Source organism: Clarias gariepinus, chromosome 12 (genome assembly GCF_024256425.1).
Source record: "Clarias gariepinus isolate MV-2021 ecotype Netherlands chromosome 12, CGAR_prim_01v2, whole genome shotgun sequence".
Lineage (NCBI taxonomy): Eukaryota > Metazoa > Chordata > Actinopteri > Siluriformes > Clariidae > Clarias > Clarias gariepinus.
Window position 1 is genome coordinate 10,794,403 of NC_071111.1, and position 26,912 is coordinate 10,821,314.

The following is a 26,912-nucleotide window of genomic DNA, read 5'->3' on the forward strand; positions in this document are numbered from 1 at the left end:
TGGACTTAAGTAATCCTTTCGTTTTATGTTACCAAGAGCTTCTTCTGTTGTAAACCTTATGTTCTGTCTGCTTCTTCCAGAATGGAGTGCAGGACCTCTACAGTGTGAACAAAAACATTCTGGAAAGTGCGAAACGCCTGAGGTACGAGGTGATCGACACATTCGGCATCACCATGGGCCGCTATAAGGAGTTTCTCCAGGGCCGCTGTGCCTGCCATTTCCATGAGGTAAACCTGCAATCATCCCTCTCGTGCCTTAACCATGAAAACAGTTTATACGGAGCGTGCGGATGTTCCGGAACAAATAGAGATTCAGAAAATGATCCGTGCACACCAAAATTATTTTAATGGTGTTTGTATTATTTAAACGGCGAAATGCCTCATGCAAGTTACAAAAAAAAAAAACCCTCTTCTTCTGAACGAGTAACATTGCTATCGTATCACTATGGTTATTGTATTAATCTCTTCTATCTTCAGGGTGTGAAATACAAGTACACAGAGGTGGCCTGTGTGCTAATGCCCTGGATTTGTTTCTGTAATTATAGAATTAAGGGCTGCCTTTACCACCCAGAAAGTACATGAGCTGACTCACCATCTTTTATTGTAAACCTAATTTTCCTGGAACATAAGACAAGGCACTACTCCAGTCCCCACTGTGTGTGTATGTGTGTGTAAGAGAGAGGGAGAGAGAGAGAGAGAAAAGTCCCTGTTCCTCATATTACCCAGTCCAACCGCTTCCATTCATATAACAAGTCCTTCAAGAAACACAGTGCAATAAATCCAGCTTTAAAGTGCACTCACGCTGCTTTTTACTCCAATTTAAATTGGCCGTCGGAACATTTAATAAGATTTTATTAGCCTGTAAAAAACAGGTTGAGTGCATACGAATGAGGAAATGTGTGTCAAGTGGTTGGTTTTTGGTTCCATATGGGTCTAAAAAAATTGCTGACTGATTCATTTACTCACTAATAGACCACGAGACACTAGACGTTTACCTGCACTGAGACTGTTGTGTTTTTTAAGGACGTCATGTACAGTAGAACTGGACATTTCCGTTGGATTAAATTCCACTGCTTGAATAAAAGAGGATTTTCCCAAAACATTTAGACAAAACACAACTTTTTTTTTCTCTTTCGTTGTAAGCAATCAGGCCTTTATTTGCCAGGTTATATGGCGTCCCTAGTGTTTATTGACTGTAAATATTTGTTCAAGCCAATCAGTTTGCACTCTACAGCGTCCTTAAATGAAGCTTCTTCCACGTCAGCTGTAACAGCCTGTTAACATTTAGCTGTCAATATACATTATAATGCAACAAATTTTGGGACCAAATAGGAAAACACATGGCCTATGATAAGGTGTTATTAGTAAAATATATCATATTTAAAATATAATAGATCAGTGCTTCACTATTATTCAGTATTCTCCAATATCTTGCTTGTGTTGAATTTAACTCCGAGAACTCTTTGAATTCAAGTCAAACATCAAAGTGGCTATTAAAACTTATTGCTTAGTTATTTTCCTAAGCATGATGAATGTGTGGTAAGAACAGAACACATCTTTATGGATTAGATTTCAAAACCCTGCTCGATAATACCACCAGAGCAAATGGCCTCAACACCATTTAGTCTCATTAACTCCAGTGTAATGTTGTGACTGTGTTTCTTCAGGTTGGTAAGCTGTCACCTCCCACCGTGCCTGCCCACAAAAGGCTGCAGCTCCTGAGCCATACTGGAGAGAGTGTGAGTGTGACTAGCACGAGGCCAGAGCCGTCGTCTCGGCCCGGCTCATCCTACCACGTGAAGGGAGCAGTGAACCAAGTGTACTCCGAGATCCTGCTCAGCCGAGTGTGCATGCCTTACATCCATAACGGGACCAGTAACCAGCACTGACAGGGACTTATCGAGCTGTTAGCTGGTGTGAATAAAGTGTGTGTGTTGGGAGTGTGTTGTCAGTCGAGCCATGAGATGTATATAATTGTAAGAAATAAGAGCATTATTTTCAGTGGCTTTAGTGTTCTAGTGCAGTAAAAGTGAGAGGTGAGGAGTTTGTGTGTACGTGTTTGTGTGTTTGTGTGCGCGCGTGTGCGTGTGTTTTATGTCTTCCAGAACGACTTCAGCAGCTGCACCTTAGTTCCAGAGTGTGACACTGGTCGAAGCTGACCGTGAAACCTTTCCACAACGTCCATATAATGTTCCTATTATGTTTCTGGAAGAGTTTCATAGTTTTCCAGGAGTGCCTTTGATGTCGCATGGCATCGGATCGTCACTTTCATGGAAGCTCGGGTGACTCTGAAGTCTCGCGGTTAACCCCTAGCTTCAAACCTTCCAATCCCTTGCAAGCTGCGTTTAAGCCAAAGGTCTTATGAAGATTACATATACCTCACATTTCTATAGCCCATATATTTTTTTACAGATGTCTTTTATTTCCATGCCTTTAATGGCCAATGTAATATAATCAGTGTAAAATATTTTGCACATGCTGATATATATATCTGTATATGTATATGTATATGTATATGAAAAAAGCTGTATTGTTTTAAGTTAAATATTTCTACTTTATCTTGGAAAGCTGGCATGCCTGTCTTCATTTCCTCACATTTATATTTACACATTAAGGAACATTATCTGCTCTCTAGAATCACTGCAATGCGATTAAAGTTATTTGAACGTAATTTATTACTATCACATCTAGCAGCTATTCTGGTCCGTGAGGGTTATTTCTAAATGCAGTGGAATTTCTTAATAGCCTGATGCTATTTTAAACTGCAGGTTAAATGCATGAAGTGAAAATCCTCAATTTAGGAGTTAATGTGAAGTAATTTTTACTTTCTTGTTTATTTTATTATGTCCAGGAATATAAATGATCATTGGTATTGCCATAGTGGAGCCAGTATTCAGCCAGTATTATTATTTTTTGTTTGAAGAAAAGTATACCTTTATATATGGTTATAAATGTAAAACTGAAAGGTAGTTGATTTTCATGTTGTGATAAAGAATTTTTCAAACCGTTTACTTTTTAAAATTGCTTTCCATCAAGAAAGTTATATGTATATAATTTTGTGCTATAATAATGCATTTAATATGTATCAGCACTGTTTAATAATTAAATTAAACCTGGTTTGTTACCTAAACACGTTAAGAGGGTGGGTGTGGACGTTTCTTTCTCTGGTTTTTCTTTCTTTCATTTTTTTTCTTTCTTTCTTAAATAAAATTCTATAATTTTAATTGACCAAGGTTGATCAGAATGTATAGAGATTGCTTATAGGAAAAGCCAACATGAACATATATATTAATTTTATAAAATAGGAAATGCTTTATTATACATGTGTATAACTTTGACAAATGTTTCACAACATGATATATAAAAATAATAACTAAATTATTATAGAAAAAATTGCAAAATCTGAACAAATTATTAGGCGGCTTCATACAGTGTATGTATATGCAATATATATAATAATATGTGTGATGTATATGTAGTATATGTGTGTCTGTGATATGTATAAATACTTTTTGATATATTTGAAATATTGATATTATAAAATAGGATAGGATATGCACATCCCATCAGACTGGTGAAGAATTCAGTGTAATTAATTTCTAATTTAATTTTATTAAATATAACTTTTAATTTTTTAAAGCTGCTTTGTGAAAATGTATATATTCCTTTAAGGTTGTTTTTTTTTCATAAAGTTCATAGTTTAAATCATACACACACAGTTTATACACCAAACTGTAGCATTTTTCTCTTTTTCTACTTACTGGTCCATATTATTATTATTATTATTATTATTATTAATAATAATAATAATAATAATAATAGTAGTAGTAGTAATAATAATTTATAAAGTGAAATAATAAGTAAAACAAGTGGGAGTTTATTAGAGCACAGATCGCGCGGTGAGACAGCGCTTCAGTCTCACTGCCTGCTCAGACTAGGGCTTAACTTCTGCCGTCCAATCAGCGCACAGAATCAGAGCGCCTTATAAATATTCATAAACCTTTTATCCAATCAGGAAGCGGCAGCGCGCAGCGGATGGAGAAAAGTTGCACGCGCTTCCAGGCGCAGGAGCGCGTATATCTCTGCGCGCGCCTGAGAGCGGAGACCGGGCTGTGACCGCCGCTGGATGGAGTGGACGGATGACTGTGACATTGAATTAAAAAAAGAAAAATCTCAAAAAAGAGAAAGGATTACTGATGTACTTTGTGATGGAGCTGTGACGGATAGACGAGAGTTTGCTCCATGGAGCTGCAGGCGTGTTGGTGGTAAATGAGGCGGTCATGGAGAAGAGCAGCAGCTGGGGATTACATTTATTCCAGCTCTTCTTCCTCGTGTTGCTCTCCGGCTACCCGTTATGCTGTCAGGGAAGCTGGATGTAAGTAAACTTCATTTAATTTGCCTGTTCTGGCTTAATGGATAAAGCTTTGAGTTAATGGTCAGAAGAGTGAGGGTTCAAACCCCAGCACCACCACATTCCCTTTTTTGGGGGGTTCTTTGAACAAAGCCTTTGAACCCTGACTGATTGACCCTGCACCCTGATCCCAGCATCCTAACAAGCCAAGAAATTTATTATAATGTCATGTAATATTTCTATAACAAATAAAGCTGCTTCTTCTTCTCACCATGATGCAATGTGCATGCTTAATCTAGGCTCACTAGGATTTTTATTTTATTTTTATTTATTTTACACAGGTGGCTGGGCATGACGTCTGTGGGAGTAGTTGAGAAGAAGGGCTGCTCTAATTTGCCTCTGTCCAGTAAGCAGAAGGATGTGTGTAAGCGGAAACCCTACTTGCTGCCCAGCATTAAAGATGGAGCGCGTCTGGGCATCTCAGAGTGCCAGTCCCAGTTCAGACATGAGCGCTGGAACTGCAGCACCAGCAAACAGCCGTCTGTGTTCGGCTACGAACTCACTAGTGGTGAGGACATCCACCCACAAAAAAAAGCAACGTTTTATGTCTTTAGTTTATCATCTCAGATATATGCAGGCTTCACGTTATTACTAAACTTTCAGATTAAGGGGACCAAACTATGTTTTTCCAGAGCGCAGAGCAGTAAGCAGGAACGTCTGAACATTAGCAAAGCCGGAAGAAGACCAGTCTGGTACCTTTACTAAAAGTAATTTGTAGACCTCAAATTCAACTCACTTCAGTTTAGTTTAATTCAATTAGTTCAGTTCAGTTGAATTTAGTTTAATAATTTTTTATTTGAATAGTGCTTTGAACAGTGGACATTTTCGCAAAGAAGCTTCAGTTCTGGAAATAGAAATTATATTAAATTCAACTAAATTGGGAAATGTATACATTACATTACATTGGAGTCTGATGGGATCATGACTTATCCTATCCTATTCTATCCTATCCATATTTCTAATCTATCAAAATATGTATGCATATCACAGCTGTTTTAACATTATTATTATTATTATTATTATTATTATTATTTAAAGCCTGAGTTTTTGTACATGCCCTTACAATAACAATCTATTTGCAATGATTTAACTGCTTTAGTCTGAAAGCATCCTCCAGTCCAAATGTCGAAGTGACCTCTCAGCAATTATCAAGTCTTCTAAGATTGCATTCTGAATTAAGTCTATTAAAGGTGCATTGGGCATTTTTTAAATTTAGTTTTAGGTGAATTTGATGTTTGAATGAGTTCTGTCATATTGACACAGCTCCACCCCCAAGATCCACAGTGGACTGTAGAATGCCTATAAAGTCACTTTCAGGAGGCACATTCACACCGTTACAAGCAATTTACAAGGCTTTTTTAATGATTTAATAGAAATTTGCTATTCCATTAAAAGTTTTTAAATCATGTTCTATATATCTTAGTGATTATTTGTACAAATAAGGGTTTACTAATTGTCTATTGTACTTTAAATACAGTGCTATATATCCCGATAATACAGTCCACTATTAATTAAGCCTGAAAAAGTATCATTTAGTGCCATAGCCTTGTCCTAGACTTTCAGTCTGCTTAATAATAGTACCATAATACAGATGTCTATTTTAGTTTGTTTCAGAAAGAGGCATGTTTCTTTGTTTTTCCTATACATCTGTAAATGGATAAAAGTATGATGTACAAATACTTGAAAAAAGTAATTGATAATTTGCTAAGATGTACTAATAGGAATATAACATTTCCAGACATACTGTTACTATGCTGATTGTAGTTATTTCCATATAACAGCATGTCATGTTGTTATGTTTCCTTGTTTTACAGAAGTTCCTTAAGAAATAAGAATAAGTTTGGATTCTTACACATGATTTTCCCTTTATTGATTTTAATTTTATTAACATTTTTGAAGCCAAATGATAAACTTATTAACTCTTAGAAGTCATTTTAAAGAAAAAACATTATGCAAACATCACTGACCATCCAGCCTCTAAACTGCCCAGATTAAGCACCCATGGGATGTGGCAGACAGTATTTTCCATTGAGTCCCTACCCCAAAAAACCCCCACGTCCCAAAGGATCCTCTGCCAACATCCTGGTGCAAGACACCATAGCACCCCCAACACCCTCCCCGCCCTCCCCTCCCAGCAAAGGACCTGAGGGCTGATCGGTGAATATATTAATAGATATAAAAATAGCAGTAAGAGTCTGTAGGTGAATTAATTAGAAAATTGATTTTATTCAGAAATTAATTTTCTGAACATTTATTAAGATCTGCTCAGGAAATTGGGTTGTTTTTTGGCATCCATATCAGAATAACTCCTGTTAAATGTCTTGAATTGGACTAATTTTTACTTTTGCGGAACCAAGTGCAAATGAAAAAGTGCACAGAATGCTTTGAGCAAGAGAGACTGGGGTTGAATTCTTTCTAGTCCAGACTGTAGATTCAGCCTATCACGGAGTGAAATTCTTTCTAGAGCTCCATTTGGGCTGATATTTTCATTCCACTTTGCTGACGTGTCCGTAACACATCATCAGCAGTGGTTGAGAAGATGCCTGTGAAATACAGTCATGTGTGATAGAGCTATCAAAATATGAATGATGTACTTTAATATTCTTTATTTATGAAAAAAACGTCTTTGAAGGAGAAATTTATTGTGTTGTTGCTTTGTCGTTGTTTAAACTTCATTTTGGCAATTTTTCCCCTATAATCTCTCTTCGACGAGATTATAGTAGATTTGTGACATTTTCCTTTAGCAAAATTTAAACCAGGGAGTGCCATTAATAATAGTAAAAGTGTTGGAAGTGGGTAAATAAGGCAAGTAAACATGTGTTTAAGTCTATAAGTCTATAAGGTACCCTGAGTTTCCTCTCTCTCCTCCTCTCTTATTGCTCTCAGGAACCAAAGAGACAGCCTTCATCTATGCTATCATGGCGGCAGGGCTGGTCCATTCAGTCACCCGGTCCTGCAGTGCAGGAAACATGACCGAATGTTCGTGTGACACCACACTAACAGGCAGCGGCTCACAAACCGAAGGCTGGCACTGGGGCGGCTGCTCGGATGACATCGGCTACGGGATGTGGTTCAGTCGGCGTTTTATCGACCATGCGACGAAGAATGCTTCCTTGCATGGAGACGAAGCTCTCCTCATTATGAACCAGCATAACAGCGAGGCAGGGAGACAGGTGAGACATTACGTAGATATAGGACAACTGAATTTGACAATTTTTAGATGATAATCAGCCATCTCGAGAGTGGCAAAAATATATTAGAAGTCATATTTACATAAATAATTTATTTATTACATTTAGCAGACACTCTTATTGGGAGCGACTTACATTTTTATCTCATTATACATCTGAGCGTTAAGGGCCTTGCTCAAGGGCCAAACAGTGGTAACTTGGTAGTCATGGGGTTTGAACCTGGAATCTTCCAAACCATAGTCCAATGCCTTAACCCCTGACCCCATTAGATTGATCGTCATTAGATATATCCGTTCTGTGCCAATTTTCACTAATGTGAGTAAATATACAGTATAAGCCCCAATATTGTAGGAAAAAACAGTACTTTTCTGAACAATAGATTAAAAATAAATGATATGTAAGCAATGAGCATTCATTCTAATAACACTTTAGAGCAAAATAGCATTTCATTGTTGCAATGTTAATTTTGCTATATCTAACCTTTTAAGAACTCTCTGAATACTTACAGTAGTAAAAGTTTCTTTGCATGTAGTCTAAGCTTTTCACTGACCCTAGCTAGTCATTTCTATGCTGCTTGTTCCCCACCGCCCTAACCCTAACTCGTTTGTGGATGTTCCTGCAAAAATATTGATAATATCCCGTATTACTGAACATCTGGACAAGAGTCTTGGACAGAAGCTAAAACTGAAAGACAAACCATTTTTAGAGAGAAGGATAAAGACTGATAAATGGAGCTTTAAGTGCTGCAATTTGTCAGCCATTCATGTCCATGACTCTAAAAACATGCAAATTTTCCAGATAAACATTAGAAGGCAGTTTTCCTTGAAAAACCCTATTTTGGCTTGGAACCACAAGGCATCACACAGATAACACTTAGTGTCTAGTGCAAATAATAAGCTGAACAACATTCTAAAAGTAAATTCTCTACTTTTTACTTGCTCTGCTGACTTTTTCAAAGATTACATTATTACATTTTTTTTTTTAATAATCCATGTGCAAAGTGGTAAGCAACTTCTACAAGGTATATAGAAACCTCCTTCTACAAAAAAAATCTAAATGTAACCTAAACAGATGTGCTCCATCCTTTGTATTCATTCGTTTTTTGATTAGCATTTACCTGGAGTGTACTATCAGTTATTCCATCCATCTAGGAACATCTGTAAAGGGACTGTAGAGGCCAGTGGTGATTACCATTGTATTTAGTCCCATTTTTATGACCATGATAGGATCTCCGGTCAACATTCACACGTGCATTCACACACTACGGGCAATTTGGGAACGCCAATTAGCCTAATCTGCATGTTTTTGGACTGTGGGAGGAAACCACCAAGCCTGGGGAGAACATGCAAACTCCATGCACACAGACCCTGGAGGTGCAAGGCGACAGCGTTAACCACTAAGACACTGTGCCGTCTATTATCGCTAGGTAAAATACATTAGAAATAACGCTGTTGCTGGTTACCCTAACAGAGTTTTCCCACATTTTTCAGTTCAGAGTTTAGACTTTAATTTCATTGAAGAATTTTAAAGCTGTATTTCAACTTTTATGAGAGTCTTTATTTGGTTTATATTAACATCTTTGCCAGTCTCCTATATGATTCACAAATTCTCAGCTTTCCTGCTCTCCTGTGCGTGCTGAGGTTATAGCTGGAAACAAGAAACTGCGTAAATCCTCTGGTGATAGACATTTATTTTATGTGATGGATGTGCAGGATTTCTGCTCAGTGTAGTACATTGTGTTAGATTTGGCGTGAAGCTCTTCTCTTGGTGCATGTGTTGTCATAAAGGATATAACCATGAACTGAATCAAGGTCAGGACGGACCGGTTGCCTCACATCAACCTGGGCTGACATGCCAGGCTGTCCCTGTTTTACTCATCTTCTCTTAGTGCTTTTCCACTTGTGTCTGTGAGGAAGGTGTAAACTCTATTGAAATCCACAAAAATCACAAAACCACACTTTCTACATGCTGTGCTTTTTATTTAAAATCATAATCTACAAAGGTGTAATGACCATGCAACCTGAGACTGCATGACAGCATGTTTAATACCCTAATGCTTTACCAGCAGCATGGGAAAACGATCAACATGGGTCTGATGTGATTTCAGGTTAACTCTAATCCACTAACATCAGTCATGTCGTCTTATGTTATGTAGGCTGTAGCCAAGACGATGTGGACGGACTGCCGTTGTCACGGTGTCTCAGGCTCCTGTGCTGTGAAGACATGCTGGAAGACAATGGCATCCTTTGAGCGTGTAGGCAACTACCTAAAGGACCGTTATGAGAATAGCATACAGGTGCTCGACCGCACCAAGCGCAAGTTCCGTCGCAAGGAGAGGGAACAGCGACACATGCCCGTCAGCCGGGAGGACCTCATCTTCCTCAACAAGTCACCCAATTATTGTGTGGAGGACCGGCAGTTGGGCGTGGTCGGGACTCGGGGGCGCCGCTGTAACCGCACGTCTGCCGGGCCTGACGGCTGCAACCTGCTGTGCTGTGGCCGTGGATACAACACACATGTGGTGCGTCATGTGGAGCGCTGCGAGTGCAAGTTTATCTGGTGCTGCTACGTGCGGTGCCGACGCTGCGAGACCATGAACGATATTCACACGTGCAAATAGAGGGATAAGCTGAGAACATTGAGACATGGAAAGGGGTGAAGATTGACTGGGGAAATAGAGATGATACAGGTTTTTCTTTCACCTCGTTCCCTATTTCAAAGTCATTGCAATTTGGTGGTTTTAAAAGCTTTGTTAATTGGTACCTTCACTTGTTTAAGTAGCTGGATGGGGTCTCAGGAAGTTGATGAAGTATTGCCTGACTATGAGACCTGATGACTAAAGTGGCTTCGTGATAAAGGAACAATCTTGTCCTCTTTTCATGAACGGATCCCTTATAACACGTGGCCATAAAAACAAAGAAAGATCAAGGACATCAAAGCCAAGCTGACCGAGAAGGAAGAGAACAAAAAAAAAAACCACATCCCATTGGGATCCCATTTGGATTGGAATCTGAAGTGGGATCCTACCTGATTTAATTCACATTATGGTCAATTATTTCTTTGTTAACATTCATAGATATTAATTCATTATTGAATTAGACTCTTAAATGTTTTTCAATTCTTTGAATTGCATGCCGCGACAAAGTGCTCAACTGTCAGAGAAAAATACTGCAACATCACACTTTATGGGTTTTGAGTAGCTTAAAATGTAATAATATGTATAATGTAAATAGTATGCTTAATGATACTGCTATTCCAAAGACATACACTTCTTGCTTCCTGGGTAACCCTTAAAGGTTCTAAGTCGAATTAAAAGTGTCAATTGAGCCTCAATTTAAAAAGCGAAAACAATTAACAACTGAAAGAACCATACTTGTGGGGCAAAATAGTAATAAATCCAGAACATTTTTTTTTTTCAGACTTTAGAGTTCTTGAGAAGATTATTTGGCCTTACTTAAAGGATTGTGTACTATTGTATTCTCATAGATAGGTTTCTTCTTTCCTAAATGGTTCTTTCACAAAGTAGAACTACTTTAAAAAGGTATAACCATTTCACATTCAAACAGCCAGACCAAAACTGTGATTTTTTTTTCAAGAACACGTCAAGAACAATTTGAGGAAAAATAAAAATTCATTTTCAGATTTTTGTGGCTCTGTACAAAACCCTCTAATGATGAGTCTCAGTTTCCCTTCAAGGTTTCCAAGTAGATGTGTAAGGTAGAAAAGTATAACCATTAACCATCCAAACATCCACCAAAGGACCATTGGTGGTAAAATCAGGATAAATGTACAGTATTAAATCAGTCACTGATTGTTTTTTGTTCTTGTTCTTCTGGATGCAACCTGTTTCACACCATCAAATGGGGGTTGTGTGAGTCTCACTTTCCTAAATGAAGTCGAAGTTCTTTAGAGGGATAAGACCATTACCCATGCAGACAAGCAGAGCAGATCAATCTTACAAAAAGAGTGTTCATCGTATCGCTATTCATTTTTCAGTTGTGTATTTTGGAGAGAACATTTTAAAGCTCACCAGAACAAATTGGTTTCCTTTCATGAAAGGTCCAGAGTCACAGTTAGAAATGGACCATGTAAATAGCAATGAATAATAGTATAGTATTTAGTTATGTGGTGCTGGATGTAGAACTGAAGTTCTTGTACATATTAATTAATGTCTTCGGTCTTCAGCCTCATTTGTATAAGGACACGTAATAACTTTCTGATGCTGTCTCTTACGTCTTTTTTTTTTTTTTTAATAAAGAGTGTACTTACCGTCTGTTATTGTAGCTTTTCCACATGCTCTCTTTCTTTACAAGACGTCCCGATTTGTTAGAAGTCGCAATCGTGTGCCAAATACCACAGGTTTTTTCTTTTAAAAACGACCCCAAGAAGCTAACGCAAGTGACACTTTAGCGCAAGTGACACTGTTAGAGCTTCCTGAACACACTGGCAGCTGCTTATTGTCTTACACATTTGAATGCACTTGTGAGGGAATTTAGTCTGTGTCTGGTTTGTCGTAACTGCTTCCAGGAAGCCTTTGCTCAAATTGATATCTCTGTGGCATTCGAATGAGGGACTATTTTTTTGCAAAACGTTTCCACCTGCAGTTCAATAAATTTGGTTGTGTGCTTTATTTTTATATTTTTTTATATCATTGTTGCTCTAGACTTTTGATCCACAGCACCAGAAACCCTCTAAATAAAATCAGTTTAAAGCACTGGTGGGATCAACACCAAGTGTTAGACAGTAACAGTTTGTTGATATGTGTAATTGATAATAAAGCCTTGAATTGCCTTAAGAATTTGTCTACTTCTTGCATCCACAAGTTAAAATTTAAGTTCGATATGAGTATCCAAACCAGGAAGCAAAAACAAGAAGGAGGTCTGGATGTAGTGTAACAGACCCGGGAGACACACAATTTAGATAAATGAGTCCACACGGCAGTATCGTTTAACAGAACTAGCCAATTACACAAACGCTTGCCAAGTATTCTTTTCTCTCATGCCTTCACGCTCATCCTCACAGATTTGGGTTTATTATCCAGTTAAAGGTAAGATATACAGTTTTGCTCTTTTGTGATGAAAAGGAACTTCTTTTTAAGTCACTTTCAAGTAACCTTATGTCCATAGTTTAATTTTTCTTCATTTAGGATATTCAAGTTAGCATAAAGCAATGCTGGGGTGGTTGTGTGTGTGTGTGTGTGTCATTGTGTTATAAATCGCATTACTTTTTGGTTGAACTACACATATAGTATACAATATTTGTGGTTAATCAGGGTGGCGAAGTGGTTAGCACTCCATGGTCAAGGGTTCGAATCCTGCCTTTGGGTCTGTGTGTGTGGAGTTTGCATGTTCTCCCTGTGCTTGGTGGGTTTCCTCTGGTTACTCTGGTTTCCTCCCACATTTATATTAGGCTACATGGCATTTCTGAATTCCCAACAGTGTGTGAGTGTGTGTGTGCTCCAGCTTAACGTGACCATGTACAGGGTAAGTCGTATGGAGAATGAATATGTAAGAGATTGTGGTTAATCAGCCCCATGCTGGTTGTGTAGACAATATCCATAGTTTACTCAGCCCATGGTTCTTAGGTTGTAGGTTTATTACTGTTTTGTGACTGGTTTTCAACTGGTTTATATGGGAAAAGTATTTCGTTGGACTGGAGTATTTTTTAGCCTGTAACAGAACTGAAAAATAAAGGGACAAAAGGCTGTTGTTTAATGACTAGCCTTCTAAACATGAACCAGGTTGGCTTCTGTAGCAGAGGCAACGTCGTAGCCAATCTGTTGTAGCTGAAGGCAGCTCATTAGGATTGAGACTCGCCACATGTTTAGAGCGCTGACTAAGAGGATTTTTTTTTTCTTTCATTTTCTTTACTGGTTTTAAAAAATAACGTTTAAAAATGATTGGAGAGGTAACTCTGCAGTTCTCCATGCAGGGAAAAAAAAGTATGACGGAAATGTAAAACGCCAAATATAGCAAAACTTTTGAATTGTCTTTTTATTGCTTTATGCTAATCAGTTATGCACCAGGCACTAGGCTTTGTTAGTCATTTTTTATTCACAAGGAATTTTGTGCAACTAAAATATTTGTTGATTGAGTTACACGTTAAATGTCTTTGCACTCTGTGTGGGGTGTTGCAGCTTGTAAACATTCCAAGCAGTCTGGTCGGGTTTACAGAGTCTACCCGTGCTGTTGAAGGCCTAATGGGGTTTGGATTAGTCACAGGCCCCATTTTTTTTTTGCCAACCTTTCCTCGCTTTTATTAATTGATCAGCCTGTTTTAACCCACTTACAGTAACATCATAAGGATTATCATAAGTTTAACCAATAAAGAAGGTCAATCCCACTTTATCAAGTTAAGTAGCTTTTTATGTATATCTGTTTTGCGTTTTTAATGTATTATTTGACACCTTCTTTTAAATTAACATTCTTTTTTTTCACGATCCTAGAATGTACCTTCTACAGTACTTTTTCCTTCCTTATTAGCACTGTAATGCTCTTTGTCTCCATCTACTGGATACAGTTGCAGTTACAGTACATACAGGGTAAGGGTTGCCATGTGAGTTGCTTTCCCACTGATCTGGACTACTTTTGAATTGTCTTCGATAGATTTTTCTGAGTGTTAGATGTTTGAATGCATTAGGTTTTTTAAATGCCAAAAGTAAATGCACAATTTACATATTTACTACAAAAGATGAAAAGTTTGTACACATCTGCTCATTTTGTAGTTTTTATAGTTTATTTTAATGTAACAATTATATAGACATTAAAGGGGACTTAATATGCAAAATCCACTTAGTCATTTTTAGACAAACAAAAAAATGTGAGAAAAAAGAGCATATGCTATTTTCGTTTGGGATTAATATAATACTCTATCTATCTATCTATCTATCTATCTATCTATCTATCTATCTATCTATCTATCTATCTATCTATCTATCTATCTAGGGGTGGGGTTCAGAAGTAGCTCATTTACATAGACACTGAAATGCTGCATTTGGAAAATGAGTGAAATAAATGGAGACATGCATTATCTACGGAGTATTTCAGGTGGAGCTTTGTCTGTTAGAAAAATCGAAAAAAATACATAATGTAATAATGCATGCATGATAAACACATATAACTTAAGATAGTTATGGTGCCTAGTACTTTTGCACACTACTGTGTAGAACCTTTAAGACAAATAACATATTAAATGTTAAAAAGCATATGAAATAATAAACAACATATGGAAATATAACACTCACTATTCTCTATGTGTATTTTGTATTTGTGGTGATTTTGTATTTTTGGTGATCAGTATCTTCTCAACTGGCTTCATGTAGGATTTTTCAACAAAGAGTTTTATGATTTAATAAGTGTGGTGTGTTGACTGGTGAAGAATATATTTACTGCATAAATTATAAGATAATACTGTATGAGCCTAGTCAGTGTGAAAAGTACATGCATTTAAAAAAATGGAGAAAGAAGAAAATGAAGAAAGAATTTCATGTGGGCTGTGATACTGTAGATTGAGTGTTCGGTGACTTTCATTATTCCCTTCCACAAAATATTATTTCTGTGGGATTGGCATGGACGTGCTGGCCTTTGGTCCCGATAATCATAAATGAGCCTCGGGTGCCCATGATCCTGTTACCAGTTTATAATTGATAATAAAATTAATGAGTTAACATTATGTAGTGTTAATTTTATGGCTGATCAGTGTATGTTATATTTTTCAGTTACAACATAGTTTGTATTGGTACTCATGATTTTGAAGGAACACCTTATATAGATTTTTTTATTTAAACAACTGTTTGGGTTTTATTGGTGCAAGAAGCTTGTAAGTAGGTGTTGATAAAATAAGCATCATCAAACAGTTATTTATCCTTTCACTATGGTGCCTTCTTCAGCATCGGGTCTCAGTTGGTCAGGTGCAGGTTCAGGCTGAATAGTGTTGGAACTCAGGTGCTTGCAGCCAGGCTCCACTATTTCCACCTTTATGACACCGCTTGCCCTGGGAAGAGTAGGATTGTAGCAGCCGCATGATATCATTTCCAAAGCCATGTCCCAAAACTGTTTGGAAAGATTGTAGATTATCTATAATTGTTTTGCACCACTTAAAATGTAATTTGGCAACTTTTAATTTAAAAAAATGCCAGTTTTAACTTTCGTGAATCGCTTCTCTCTTACCTGTTTTTTGGCGAAGAAGAAAATGATGGGGTTATATGCAGGGCTGGTCTTAGCCAAGTGGGCAGGCATGGAGGCAAACAGTGGGGATATCGAAATATCTGGCACAAGGATCACGAGCATCGATACAATAGCGTAGGGCAGCCAGCAAAAGAAGTAGGAACCAATCATTGCAGCCACCATGCACATAGCATGCCTGTCTTCTTTTTGCCGTGACCTGCCTCCTTGACTCTCTATGCTCTGGTTCAGCTATACACAGATACACATTTAGAGGTAAAAAAAAAAATAATAATAAAATAAATTCAGAATGCATTCAAAATCCTGTTCTGTATTTATTTGTGTCCTTACCCTTCCAATAGAAGTCAGTATGTGGTAGTAGCAGTAGATGATCAGCCATGTGGGCACAAAGAAGCAGAAGAGCCAATATGTGATCAGGAAGCTGTAACTGCCCCAGGTGCGCTCCTCCCAGGCAAGAGAGCATGAGGTCTGGACTCCTTCTGAGCCATAGGATCCCCAACCTAGTAGAGGTGCTGTGGCCCAGAACAGACAGTAGAGCCAGACTAGAACAAGACCTTTAACGTTGCGTCGCAGGGTTATCTTGAAGGCACCCATGGGTTTGCATATGATATGGTAGCGCTCATAAGCCATCAGAGTTAGTGTACACATGGAGACCAGGCCTAAGGGAATTGGAAGCAAAGAGATTTACTGAATTATGGTTGGTGATATTACTCAGTCCAGTTGAGGATTTATAATAAAAAATTATTCAGTGACTTTTGTCTATTTAGCTACATCAGTATATAAAGTAAGGTTGGTAGTGATGAATAGTTAAAGGCTTTGGACCAGTGGTGGCCGGTCAATAAAGTTAGGCAGAGAAGAATGCTCCTTTAACATTTTTAACACTTTAAAATGATATGCTTATTTCAATAATAAAATAAAGTCATTTAGTCACAATATTTTGCTGTATTTTTTAATATAATTTACTTACAAAAAATAAGTATATATACAAGCTATTAGTGGGGCGCAGGACAAACGAGTGTCTCTGTAGGCATATACATTTTTGAAAAGCATGTGATTTAAGGCTGAGCTCTAATTGGATTTTTTCAGATCACCCTTGTGGTGCAGCACTGTGCGCCCTGAACCCTCCCACTTCTGTTCTTAGCAAATTAATATTGTTTTTAAATATTTGGCCTCATGTGATTGGATCATTCTCATCGAGTCTTATTAACGGTCAGCAGATTAATTAGTTAATGTATTGAATAGTGATTGACGTGGAAGCCAGAAAAATATGAGAGAAAATTCTGCCGATCGGACGAAGAAAGGGAAAAAGGTTAAGAGCTTGGACCAGATCGACCTGAGCTTCTAATTAAGCAGCAGTCAAGTGATCGCGGCTGAGCTTACACTTGGTGCTTTTCCAGCACTTCTTATGGCTATTTACAGACGACTATTAAAAGTTTAATTTTAATTTAGTTTGCGCCCCCCCCCCAAAAAAAATGTTTGTGCACCAGCCCCACTGCTTTGGACCAGTAGGTTACCTACCTAAATGACAACCAATACTCTTTGCAGAAGTTAAACAATCACTAACTGTATATAGACCTACAGTAACAAGTTCAGTTCATTTATTTATACAGATTGCTTTCAGTACCTGCTTTATCTGGTCACAGTTTAGAATTCAATAGCTGTCCAAGCAATATGCAAAATTTGGTGCAAGAAAAGAAAACACTCAGCAATGCTCCTTGTTTAGCAAAAGAGAAAAAACCTAAGTGGCCAAAGAAAACACAATCATCGATGGGTTCAAACTGGAATTGACCTACTACCCAAACTGCCTGCTGCACTTCAAAGCTATAGACTATTTAGATGTTCCTTTTTTTTTAAACTGACTAAATGTATATGGTCTCATTATTGCAATAAGTAAATTGTAAATAAGTAAATAATGAGTAAGTCTGTGTGCATGATTTTTCCAATCCAGGATGTATTCCTGGATATCACTTCGTCCACTTCGTCCACTACGTACCTCAAGACCCTGATCTGTTTAAATCTCTTGAATCAATAAATGTAATTTTCAATATCATACAAGCCGCCCAGCTGGTGCATCATTATCATGTTTAAATAATACTCTATTAAATATCACTTTATTACTCTACGTGCAGCCACTCACCGAAGTAATTCACAGTGAATCCCTGGAAGACACAGAGTACTCTCCCCATAAAGAACTGCCCATAGTAGTTGGTCACAGTGGCAACAGCTGATCCACAGAGGGTCATGAGCAAATCAGAGATGGCCAGTCCCAGAATGAGGACGTTAGTCGGGAGGAAAAGCTGTCGGTTGCGTAACATTACTGCAATAACCAGAGAGTTAAAGAAGACAGAAAGAAGAGTGGCGATCAGCATCCAGAATGACAGAAGCACGTATCCTAAGGGAGACAGTAGAGTAGAAACATCTACTGGGGATTCGTCCTCCGCTCTTTGTTCCATGCTTGTCGGACCAGCGTCTGCTGTTTGCTCTTGGAGAGGAGGTTCGAAGACATAAAAATGAACTTGTTCAAAGAAGGATGGTAATAGAACCAATCAAAGATGAGACTTAATCTAATCCATGATTATCTAAACCGTAAAATCCAGATTACAGATGGTGTGAAATTAGATGCAGCATGGAGAACCATTTGTCAGATGATTTTTTAATAAGATCAAGCATGAATATGCTTCATGCCGCATGGATTATGTAATTCCACTTATTACACTGCTTTTGAGAATTTTACAATTAGTCTACTCCTTTTTGTTTTTTGTCGGTGATTTTAATAAAGGATCAGTACAGCTACAAGAGTGAATAAAGAATAGCAATTTCAGCAGAGGCTCCACACAAGCTGCTCCACATTAATTATAATGTTAATATGTAAGATAAGTCTTTGCTATTCAGGTTATAAAAAAATATCTAGTGAACCAACTAGTCTGAGAGTTTAAGGGGTTAAAGAATGATTTTGAAATGTGCCATGGGGGCAGCTCTGGCTCCTCAGGGCATGGCTCTGTGGAACCTCTGGAGGTGTCCTGTGCTGTTACACCAGAACAGCAGATCATGGATGCTGAATTGGATAGTTTGGAGTTTGGAGTCAACGGCCTTGGGCTCCTTGCCTGCCGAGCCCTGTGTGTGGTGTGCTGTGGCTCACCGCGTGTCCCAATACCCTTCTGTCTTGGTCAGCGTTAACTTTTTCAGCAATTTGTGGTGCATTGTTTTTTTTTCCGTGTGATCGGAGCAGACAAGCTGGTCTTTGGTTTCTGTGGTCACAGATGAGCCCTGAGTGTCCATGATGCAAGCTCAACTTTACTGGTATATAATTGCTAATCACTGTTCCTTAATTTAACCTGGCAGTGGTCTTAATGTTATGGCTGATTGGTGTGAATGCTTTTGTGTAGTTTAACATTATCTTAACCCAGCATGAGATCTACATAATAACTCTCCTTCACTCACATATCACTGCGCACTTACTTTACTTTTTCATTCAGCTATTTAAAAAAACAAACAAGGATGTCATCAAGTTCTTTAGCTGACTCTTTAATGTTCTTGGTGAGGTTTGATATCAGGAAACCCCCCAGGCTTTCGTGTCTTTTGTAAAGGGAGGAGAACAATAAAGGGCTCAAAGGCCAAGCTTGTCATTATCCACATTCTAAAGGAAACAGGACGCGGTCAAAGCATCCGAGAAAGTGAAGTTTAATGAACCGTGGGCCTGAAAGAAGGCTTTCCCTAAACACATATACGCTTGCATATAAAAATTGGCTTTTCAACCAGTGTGTTGGTTTATATTACTGAGAGTTTTAACCTCCCATATGAAATGATTTTAACATAATAACACATCCAAAACCATTTTTTTATTGTATCTGACATTGCGCAATTTCAAGTCTGGTAATCAATGAATTAAATGTATGATGTGTCATTAATAATTGGTTCATTGATAAATATAAGGGAAAAAATTAAGTGTTATTGTTATTAAATTCTGTTAATACTGTTAAATCACAACACTCCATTACTGATTATATTTACACACCTACAAGTGCTTTATTCCTTGCACACTTATATACTTATACTGAACATCTTATATCCATCCCATTTTTTTATTTTATACGTATCAGCTAAATACATTTATATTTTTTCCCTTTTTTTTCTTGCGCTTTAAGAATGGTTAAATATCTTATAGCAATGATTAATCCCCCATCAAGTCAGTAACAAAAGTACTGTTACATGTGTGAAATACTATTCATGACATGCTTACACAGCCCATCATACAAATGTCTGGAGCAAGGAAAGTTCTGACACAGCAGAATGTACAGGAAGTGTGTGTGAAGCAAAACCTCTGGCTGTTACCCTGCTTATTTATGATTGAGGACATCCTGTAATTCTCCTGGCTGAAGGTGAAACATTTCAAGACCTACCCCCCGGTTTAGACTAAAAGTATACAGCAGCACTGGGGTCCCGTGACATGCAATGAGACGAGAGAGAGGGATCAGATCAGAAAGGATGATATAAAGAAAGGAAAGAAAGAAATATCAGGGCTAACGGGTCCAAGGCGATTAACATAAGCGATGCATTTATAGCATCTTTAGTCACTGCTTGTTCAGGGTCATAGTAGGTTAAATTAGGAGAATTAACACACTGTGGTCATGTTTTAACTGTTTTTCCAGTATTTCTGGGCATTTATTAAATTATGAAAAAACATAGTTTAGGCCACGCCCACTTCATGTATAAAAATGTTATGATACGTGTATATAATTGCATTACACAGCAAATGTAAACATTCAGCAAGAATTCTTTTATTCCAAACTGCAGTGTTAATTTTTAAACAACCATCAAAATACTGTATCTTGTGAGTATACTGAATTTCAAAAATGTCAAATTATTGAAGATTTATTATGTATATTATATTATTATGTAATGTATTATTAAAAATAACACATAGTGTTGCATAAAGAAATGTCTAATGTATTATTAACAAGTAAAAGAATAATACTGAATATAGTCACAAGCAACGATGAGCGGGCCCTTGGGATGGATCACGTAGGATGGGTTTTGTGCCGATCGTATAAATCCCTTAGGGGGAGTACATCAAAATCCATTGGGTCTGTTTTGTAAAAGACTCAAAATAACTGACTTCCTGTTGAATTGATCCCATGGCATGCAATGCAAAAGTTGTTCCACTCAATGAGCTATAAATGTTTACCAGGTTTCATGTGCACACCTGCAAGTGTGTATGAGCTATGCAGCTACAGGTAATCTTGTGTGAGGGCCCTGTGCCACGCCTGGGGCTCAAACTCTCAGGCATCCTGATGGCAGCAGATTCTAACCTGATCATGATCAGAGATCACTTAAATGCTTTGTAAGGTTGCATGGTAAAAGTTTTGAAAATAGAAATCACAGCAATGTACAATAATGAACGTAAGAGCATTAACACACATAGGGATAAAGGTCATGCTGTCTGATGGTTAGGTTTGATCCTATTCCAGAGGGTTGGGTGTGTCAGGGTATGAAGGGAAGCACATGAAGCGATGCACCTATCATGCATAGTGTCACCTTTACAAACCACTGAAGGCAGCGTTATGATTTTGCTTCAGTTGCCCAGGTCTAGACTCAGCAACGTTATTTGGCAGTAAAAGGAAGTTAGCTGACGACCGGAATGTACTGAATGACCAGGTTATTACATCTATGCATGTTTTCAATATTAGATTGGTTTGACTCTCACATCATCGATGAACCACAAGGTCTTAGGAAAGGGTTTATGGAACTCTAAATGGAAACAAATGTTCATGTTGCATAAAGTTGTTGAAAACATCCAGCTCTGAATACAGGCAATGTACACAACCACATTTTTAATAAGGTCTGTTTATCTTAAAACACACAGGACCCTCATTTTCACATTCACATGCCATTTCCTGTTAGTTTTAATGTAGTTTTTCAACAATTCAGAATAGTTACTATTGAATATGAATAAGATGATGACAATCTAATGATTTGTTTAGCCCTAGATTTGTGCCTCCTACAGTGCCTGAAAGAGAATAGACTTTTTCCTGGTTGCTGATGATCTGTATATGCTAAAGGAAAGGTCTGGAAGGAAGGTGCTGGTCTCTGTGATCTTGATAGTTATGGCACAGGAAAGAGAGGAGGAGGGAAAAAAAAGGAAGTTAAAAAGGCAGAGGGCTATCGTAAGCATTCGCAGACTGGAGAGGAACGTCAGAAAGAGGACACTTGTGTAGAAGATAGAATCATGGAGTTCAGGAGGAACTCGGCCTGTGAAAGTAGAATGCTCCTCCTGCTGATCCTGGTGGGAACCGAGATACAGTCTACTGACGCACAGGTGAGATACACTCACAGGAACTGAGTAAGGTTAGTGTTCTCAGAATGAATGACATTACTGTACATCACAAAGGGTCATTTACACGCTGAGCTTTCAGACATGTTCAGGGCTCCATTGGGAATCTCTGGAAAGCTAATGAGAGAAATACACACACTGGGCATTTTATTAGGAACACTAGAACTTGCACTTGTTCATAAAGTTATCCAATCAGCCAATCATGTGACAGAAGATAGGAAAAACATGCGTTTATTTATCCCACCCCCCCCATTGTAACCTGTCCAGTTCTGATGATTCTATGTCGATTTGAGGCTCAGGTTCTTGTTCTTGGTTGACAGGACAGGAACTCATGTGATCGTCTGCTGTTGTAAGCCATCCACCTCAAGGTTTGATTTGGTGTGTGCTCTGGGACGTATACAGATGTAGACAGTGCTTATTTAAGTCACGTTAGCTGCTATGCAACAATTATTTGGTCAAGATGACTGCAATCATATGTTTCTAATGTTGGATGTGCGGATTAACTAATCCCCTTTATCTGTATCTGATTAATCCATAATGAATGTGTTACTCTGCTGCCACGTGACTGTCAGACTGGATAACTGTATAAATGAGCAACGTGGTGAAGCAATAACTGTGCTGTTCTCAATTATGCTTTAGGTTTTACTGTAGGCCCGCTTCATCAATAGCCAAAAAACCTTGATTCAACTATGGTCCACTTTTGCAAGCATCTTGAATAAATTTGTAACTGATCCGGCACAAAAACATCTCCTCCGTCTCCACTAAATACATTAGAATGTATTCCTGTACACCTGGAATAACTTGTTTCTGCGTCTGGCTGCTTATCCAAACTCATTAATCAGAATGAACAGTAAGCATCCTGGGGTGACACTGACACATACTGTATGTGTAAGCAAACACATCGAAGTATCATAGCAAATGTACTGTATAACGGTTATAAAAAATAATTAGATGGTTTTAGGCTATATTTTAAAATAGTGCTGACCCAATCTTTATTGAATAGGGGATCTGCTAATTTATTTCTATTTTTTGATACTGTTCAGTTTGATGGTCATAATGTTGAGACCTCTTTATCTTCATATGAGAACAAGAGAACAACAGTTTCTCCCAACGATATTGTATGGACTGTATATCTCTGTACGAGTCTCATATAAGGACCTGTTTTCAGGGGATGGTAAATGGTAAAGTCCGGGTCTCACGAGACCTGTGATTCCAATATGTGTCAAACACCTCCATTATCATGCTGCGATTAATTTCTATTAGCTGTGTTTAAATAAATCACTCGCTGTTCACTTAACCAAAAGAGAGCTTTTAGTGTAATTGCTCTATTTGTGCTTTTTCAGGACCGTACATTATCTTTGTAAATATGTCCACCAGCAATAGAACAAATTGGAAAAATGTCTTTATTTTTTTAACAGCTGCTCTTAATGAGAGAAGGCACTTAATTTGGTACATGATGTTTATGATCTATTCTCTCTATGCTTATGTTCTTTAGAACCGCTGTGACAGGAGCACACAGGTGATGACAAAGTCAGAGTGCCATTTGTGCTCTACAAGTGATATCACGACATGTCCAGCAGGTTATAGTAAGATGACATCTGGCAGAGGGCGGCAGGACTGCAGGTGAGGGTTTGAAGTGTCTAAAGTAGAATTATTAAGCTCAATTGATTTAAAAATATTTGATTCTGTTGTGTTTTTGTGCATATGTTCATGTACACTGCCTGAGCAAAGAAAAAATGAATAAAATTCCCAGTTTAGAAAGGTCAAAATGTTGTTGGACTGCAGGCAAAGAAAACAACTAAGGATATTACTGGAACTGAACTTGAAGAACCTTTCAACACATTATCAAAACCTGGAAGGACTGTCAACATTATGGAAGAAATGTGGTCATAAATGGAGACATAAACAGTAATAACCAGTGTAAATATTGCACTTTGGAGCGATGGTGAGGTGGTCTGATAAGTTCAGATCCTATTCCAGAGCGATGTGTGCATGAGGGTGAGAGGTGAAGTGCATGAAGCGATGCAGCCATCATGCATAGTGGCACTGGAGGAGGTTTTATGATCTGGGGTTGCTTCAGGTCTCGCCTCAGCAACACTATGTGGCAGAAAAAATGATGACCTGAATGTACTGAATGACCAGGTTATCACATCAATGGGGACTCAATGAGGAATTATTTTCACACATGAATTGGCTACTACATCTGGCCATGAAATCTTAGAATGTGCAAAGTTTGGAGTTCAAACACATGAACTAGATGCATAAATAGTCATATCAGTGATATTCCTTGACAAGTAGAGTAAGCGTGACAATAGTGTAAAACCATTGTTTTAACATATTTCATTTTCTCCACAGTATTTTATACTAGTAGTTAAAATGGTACTTCTTAAAATCAATTGGAAGGCTTTTAAGATTTTAAGGCTCTTCTTTTTCTTTTAAATTTCAAGGTATCAGATAAGAACCTCACCCTCATTTTCCATCTCCCTGCGTGGCTGCTCACATGAATGCTTTAAAGACGTGGTGGAAGAACACTGCTGCTCAGGATACTGGGGCTACGACTGTCTTGGTAGATTTTTTATACCTTTACATATTCATTATACTAATGAATCATTTACATGATTTTTAATTCATCTTCATTTTTATTTGTAAACTAAAATCACCTAATTGAACTTACAACAATTTATATTTTAGGGATGTGTTTGGAATATATATATATATATTTTTTTTTTCCCATCTTGTTTTCTGTGCTGATTGGATGGCATTTCCTGTTTTACTCTGTTTTGGATAGCGGTGGACACTGAGGAAATATTTTGACAGGAAGTGAAGGATAGCTAACATGTAACATGGGACAAAAAAGGAAGAGCCGATTCCCTTTGGGTTAGAGGAAAGAAGATATTTTGTTGAATGTAGACAAAAGTTGTTATATTTAATATTTTGGAGAGAGAGAGGGAAAGTAAACTGCCAAGTGAACTCAGAGTAGGAAATGGTGGTAATGTTTCTGATGTAAATCTACCTCTGGTGCTTTACAATGCAGCACATGCATAGTCACATGCTTTGTAAGGGTCTCTGAAAGCAGAAAACTTGCCGGAAAAATCACACACTTCCTGTTCCAGCAAGCGCTCAGATGCAGGGTCTTCACTGATGAAAAAATGTGCTGACAAATCCCAGTATAATACTCTCATTCTTAACACTTCCTGTCTGTATGGTAAGACCACTGCGGGTTTTTTCATGCTGCTTTTTCTCTCGTATCAGCTTCTTATAAGTCATGCTGAGTCAAATGTTTTATCAGTCATGTGTCCTGAGCATTAGAGCAGCCTTCCAGGAAATATATCAAATTCATTGTGGGAGTCTCTCTATCCCTCACAGAAATAATCATGTGCGATTATGAGAGAATATGTGGAAAAATAAAGGTGTATGACATAAAAATTGGTTAAAAAACAAAAAAACAAACAAGAAATGGACAAATGATGTTGAAAAGGTCACAAACTGTAGATAAAATAAGATAAGATAAGATAGGATAAGATAGAATAAGATAAGATAGGATAAGATGAGATAAAATAAGATAAGGTAAATCTCATCTGTAATACTTCCGAGAGTCTTTGATTCAGAATCTTTTAACTTAGGTTTCTTTGATCCTGAGTATTTAAGAATTATGTAATTTTTGATTTTTTGATGCAAGATTGTTTGATTTGGCTTTTGGGATTCAGGTTTTTATAAATTCAGGATTTTTAAATTTAGAATTCTTTGATTTGGCATTCTTTAATTATTTTTTTATTCAGGATTCTTTGATTCAAGCCTCCATGACTCAGCATTCTTTAATTCAATATCATGTGATTTAAGATTCCTTAATTTTTTTTAATTCAGGATCATTTTTTAGTTTATGTGATTAAAGTTTATCTAATTAGTTTTTTTTTTTATCAGCCTCATTTCATTTAGAATTCCTTGATTCAGGCCTCCATGATTCAGCATTCTTTATTACTGTATTTAATTAAAGGTTATTTTAATAATTTTTTTAATTCAAGATTTTATTTTAAATTTTGTATTCTTTATTTAGAATTATTTGATTTTATGATTATGTGATCTGAGTTTCTGTACTTCAGGATTTTTCTTCAGCATTCTTTCCTTCAAAAGAGTCTTTAAATTAAGATATATTAATTAATTAATTTGTTTATTTATTCATCCATTTTTCTTAAATTGTATTATTCTTAAACAGGATTCTGTAATTCAGAAATAATTTTATTCAGGTTATTTTTTTTTATTAAAGATTCCTTGATTCAGGAGTCTTAGTTTTAGGATTTTTTAAAAATAAGTCCTCTTGCTTTAATAAGCACATTTTATATAGAGTGTCGCTCAACAGTGGCACGGTGGTGTAGTGGTTAGCACTGTCGCCTTCCACCTCCAGGGTCTGGGCTCAATTCTGGTTTCCTCCCACACTCCAAAGATATGCGGGTTAGGCTAATTGGCGTTCCCAAATTGACTTTAGTGTGTGAATGAGTGTGTGTGTGTGCCCTGTGATGGATTGGCACCCTGTCCAGGGTGTACCCTGCCTCATGCCCTAAGCCCCCTGGGATAAGCTCCAGGTCCCTGCGACCCTGAATACAGGATAAAGCGGTATAGAAGATGAGTGAGAGTGTAGCTCAACACCACATGAGATTTGATTATTAATATTACTGTTTATCAGGAACTAAATTCTAGTAACATGACAAGCTGTATTTTTGGGTTGATTTTAAATAACTGCTAGAATGAAAGTGATAGCATCTAAATTGGTTTGTGGACATTACATGTGAAAGAGAGAGA

General features: G+C 37.5%; 4 protein-coding genes across 5 annotated transcripts in view; 3 read left to right on the plus strand and 1 right to left on the minus strand.

Moving 5' to 3' along the window:
* cped1 (cadherin-like and PC-esterase domain containing 1) overlaps positions 1-3,427 on the plus strand; it is a 71,318-nt gene extending 67,891 nt beyond the window's left edge. Inside the window, exons 20-21 of one of the 2 annotated variants that reach the window (XM_053508715.1) lie at positions 81-227; positions 1,667-3,427. In XM_053508715.1, the coding sequence (XP_053364690.1) occupies positions 81-227; positions 1,667-1,888 (369 nt within the window). In that variant the 3' untranslated portion in view covers positions 1,889-3,427. The remainder of the gene's footprint in view (positions 1-80; positions 228-1,666) is intronic. The other variant, XM_053508714.1, reaches the window with a different exon arrangement.
* Positions 3,428-4,108: 681 nt separating this feature from the next.
* Positions 4,109-10,631, plus strand: wnt16 (wingless-type MMTV integration site family, member 16). Its single transcript, XM_053508717.1, has 4 exons — positions 4,109-4,374; positions 4,692-4,918; positions 7,297-7,583; positions 9,757-10,631. Exons 1-4 carry the CDS (start codon positions 4,280-4,282, stop codon positions 10,219-10,221), a joined length of 1,074 nt encoding a protein of 357 aa, XP_053364692.1. The 5' UTR covers positions 4,109-4,279; the 3' UTR covers positions 10,222-10,631.
* Positions 10,632-14,407: 3,776 nt separating this feature from the next.
* LOC128534403 (parapinopsin-like) lies at positions 14,408-18,265 on the minus strand. Its single transcript, XM_053508823.1, has 4 exons — positions 17,922-18,265; positions 16,115-16,443; positions 15,770-16,015; positions 14,408-15,652 (listed from the first exon to the last, which is right to left on the minus strand). The coding sequence occupies exons 1-4, from the start codon at positions 18,235-18,237 to the stop codon at positions 15,461-15,463; spliced, it is 1,083 nt and encodes a 360-aa protein (XP_053364798.1). The 5' UTR covers positions 18,238-18,265; the 3' UTR covers positions 14,408-15,460.
* Positions 18,266-21,981: 3,716 nt separating this feature from the next.
* The window catches only part of stab2 (stabilin 2), a 36,006-nt gene continuing 31,075 nt past the window's right edge, over positions 21,982-26,912 (plus strand). Inside the window, exons 1-3 of the mRNA XM_053508754.1 lie at positions 21,982-22,100; positions 23,611-23,738; positions 24,563-24,681. Coding sequence (XP_053364729.1) covers positions 22,011-22,100; positions 23,611-23,738; positions 24,563-24,681 — 337 coding nt within the window. The 5' untranslated portion in view covers positions 21,982-22,010. The remainder of the gene's footprint in view (positions 22,101-23,610; positions 23,739-24,562; positions 24,682-26,912) is intronic.

What these genes read in the sequence shown, in the direction of transcription:
- wnt16 (XM_053508717.1), top strand. Translation starts at nt 4,280, where the DNA reads ATGGAGAAGAGCAGCAGCTGGGGATTACATTTATTCCAGCTCTTCTTC. An exon ending in TGCTGTCAGGGAAGCTGGAT is followed by an intron (nt 4,375 to 4,691) that starts GTAAGTAAACTT and finishes TATTTTACACAG; the next exon opens with GTGGCTGGGCATGACGTCTG. An exon ending in ACAGCGAGGCAGGGAGACAG is followed by an intron (nt 7,584 to 9,756) that starts GTGAGACATTAC and finishes TATGTTATGTAG; the next exon opens with GCTGTAGCCAAGACGATGTG.
- LOC128534403 (XM_053508823.1), bottom strand. Translation starts at nt 18,237, where the DNA reads ATGGAACAAAGAGCGGAGGACGAATCCCCAGTAGATGTTTCTACTCTA. An exon ending in ATTCACTGTGAATTACTTCG is followed by an intron (nt 16,444 to 17,921) that starts GTGAGTGGCTGC and finishes CAATTCCCTTAG; the next exon opens with GCCTGGTCTCCATGTGTACA. An exon ending in TACTGACTTCTATTGGAAGG is followed by an intron (nt 16,016 to 16,114) that starts GTAAGGACACAA and finishes ATCTGTGTATAG; the next exon opens with CTGAACCAGAGCATAGAGAG.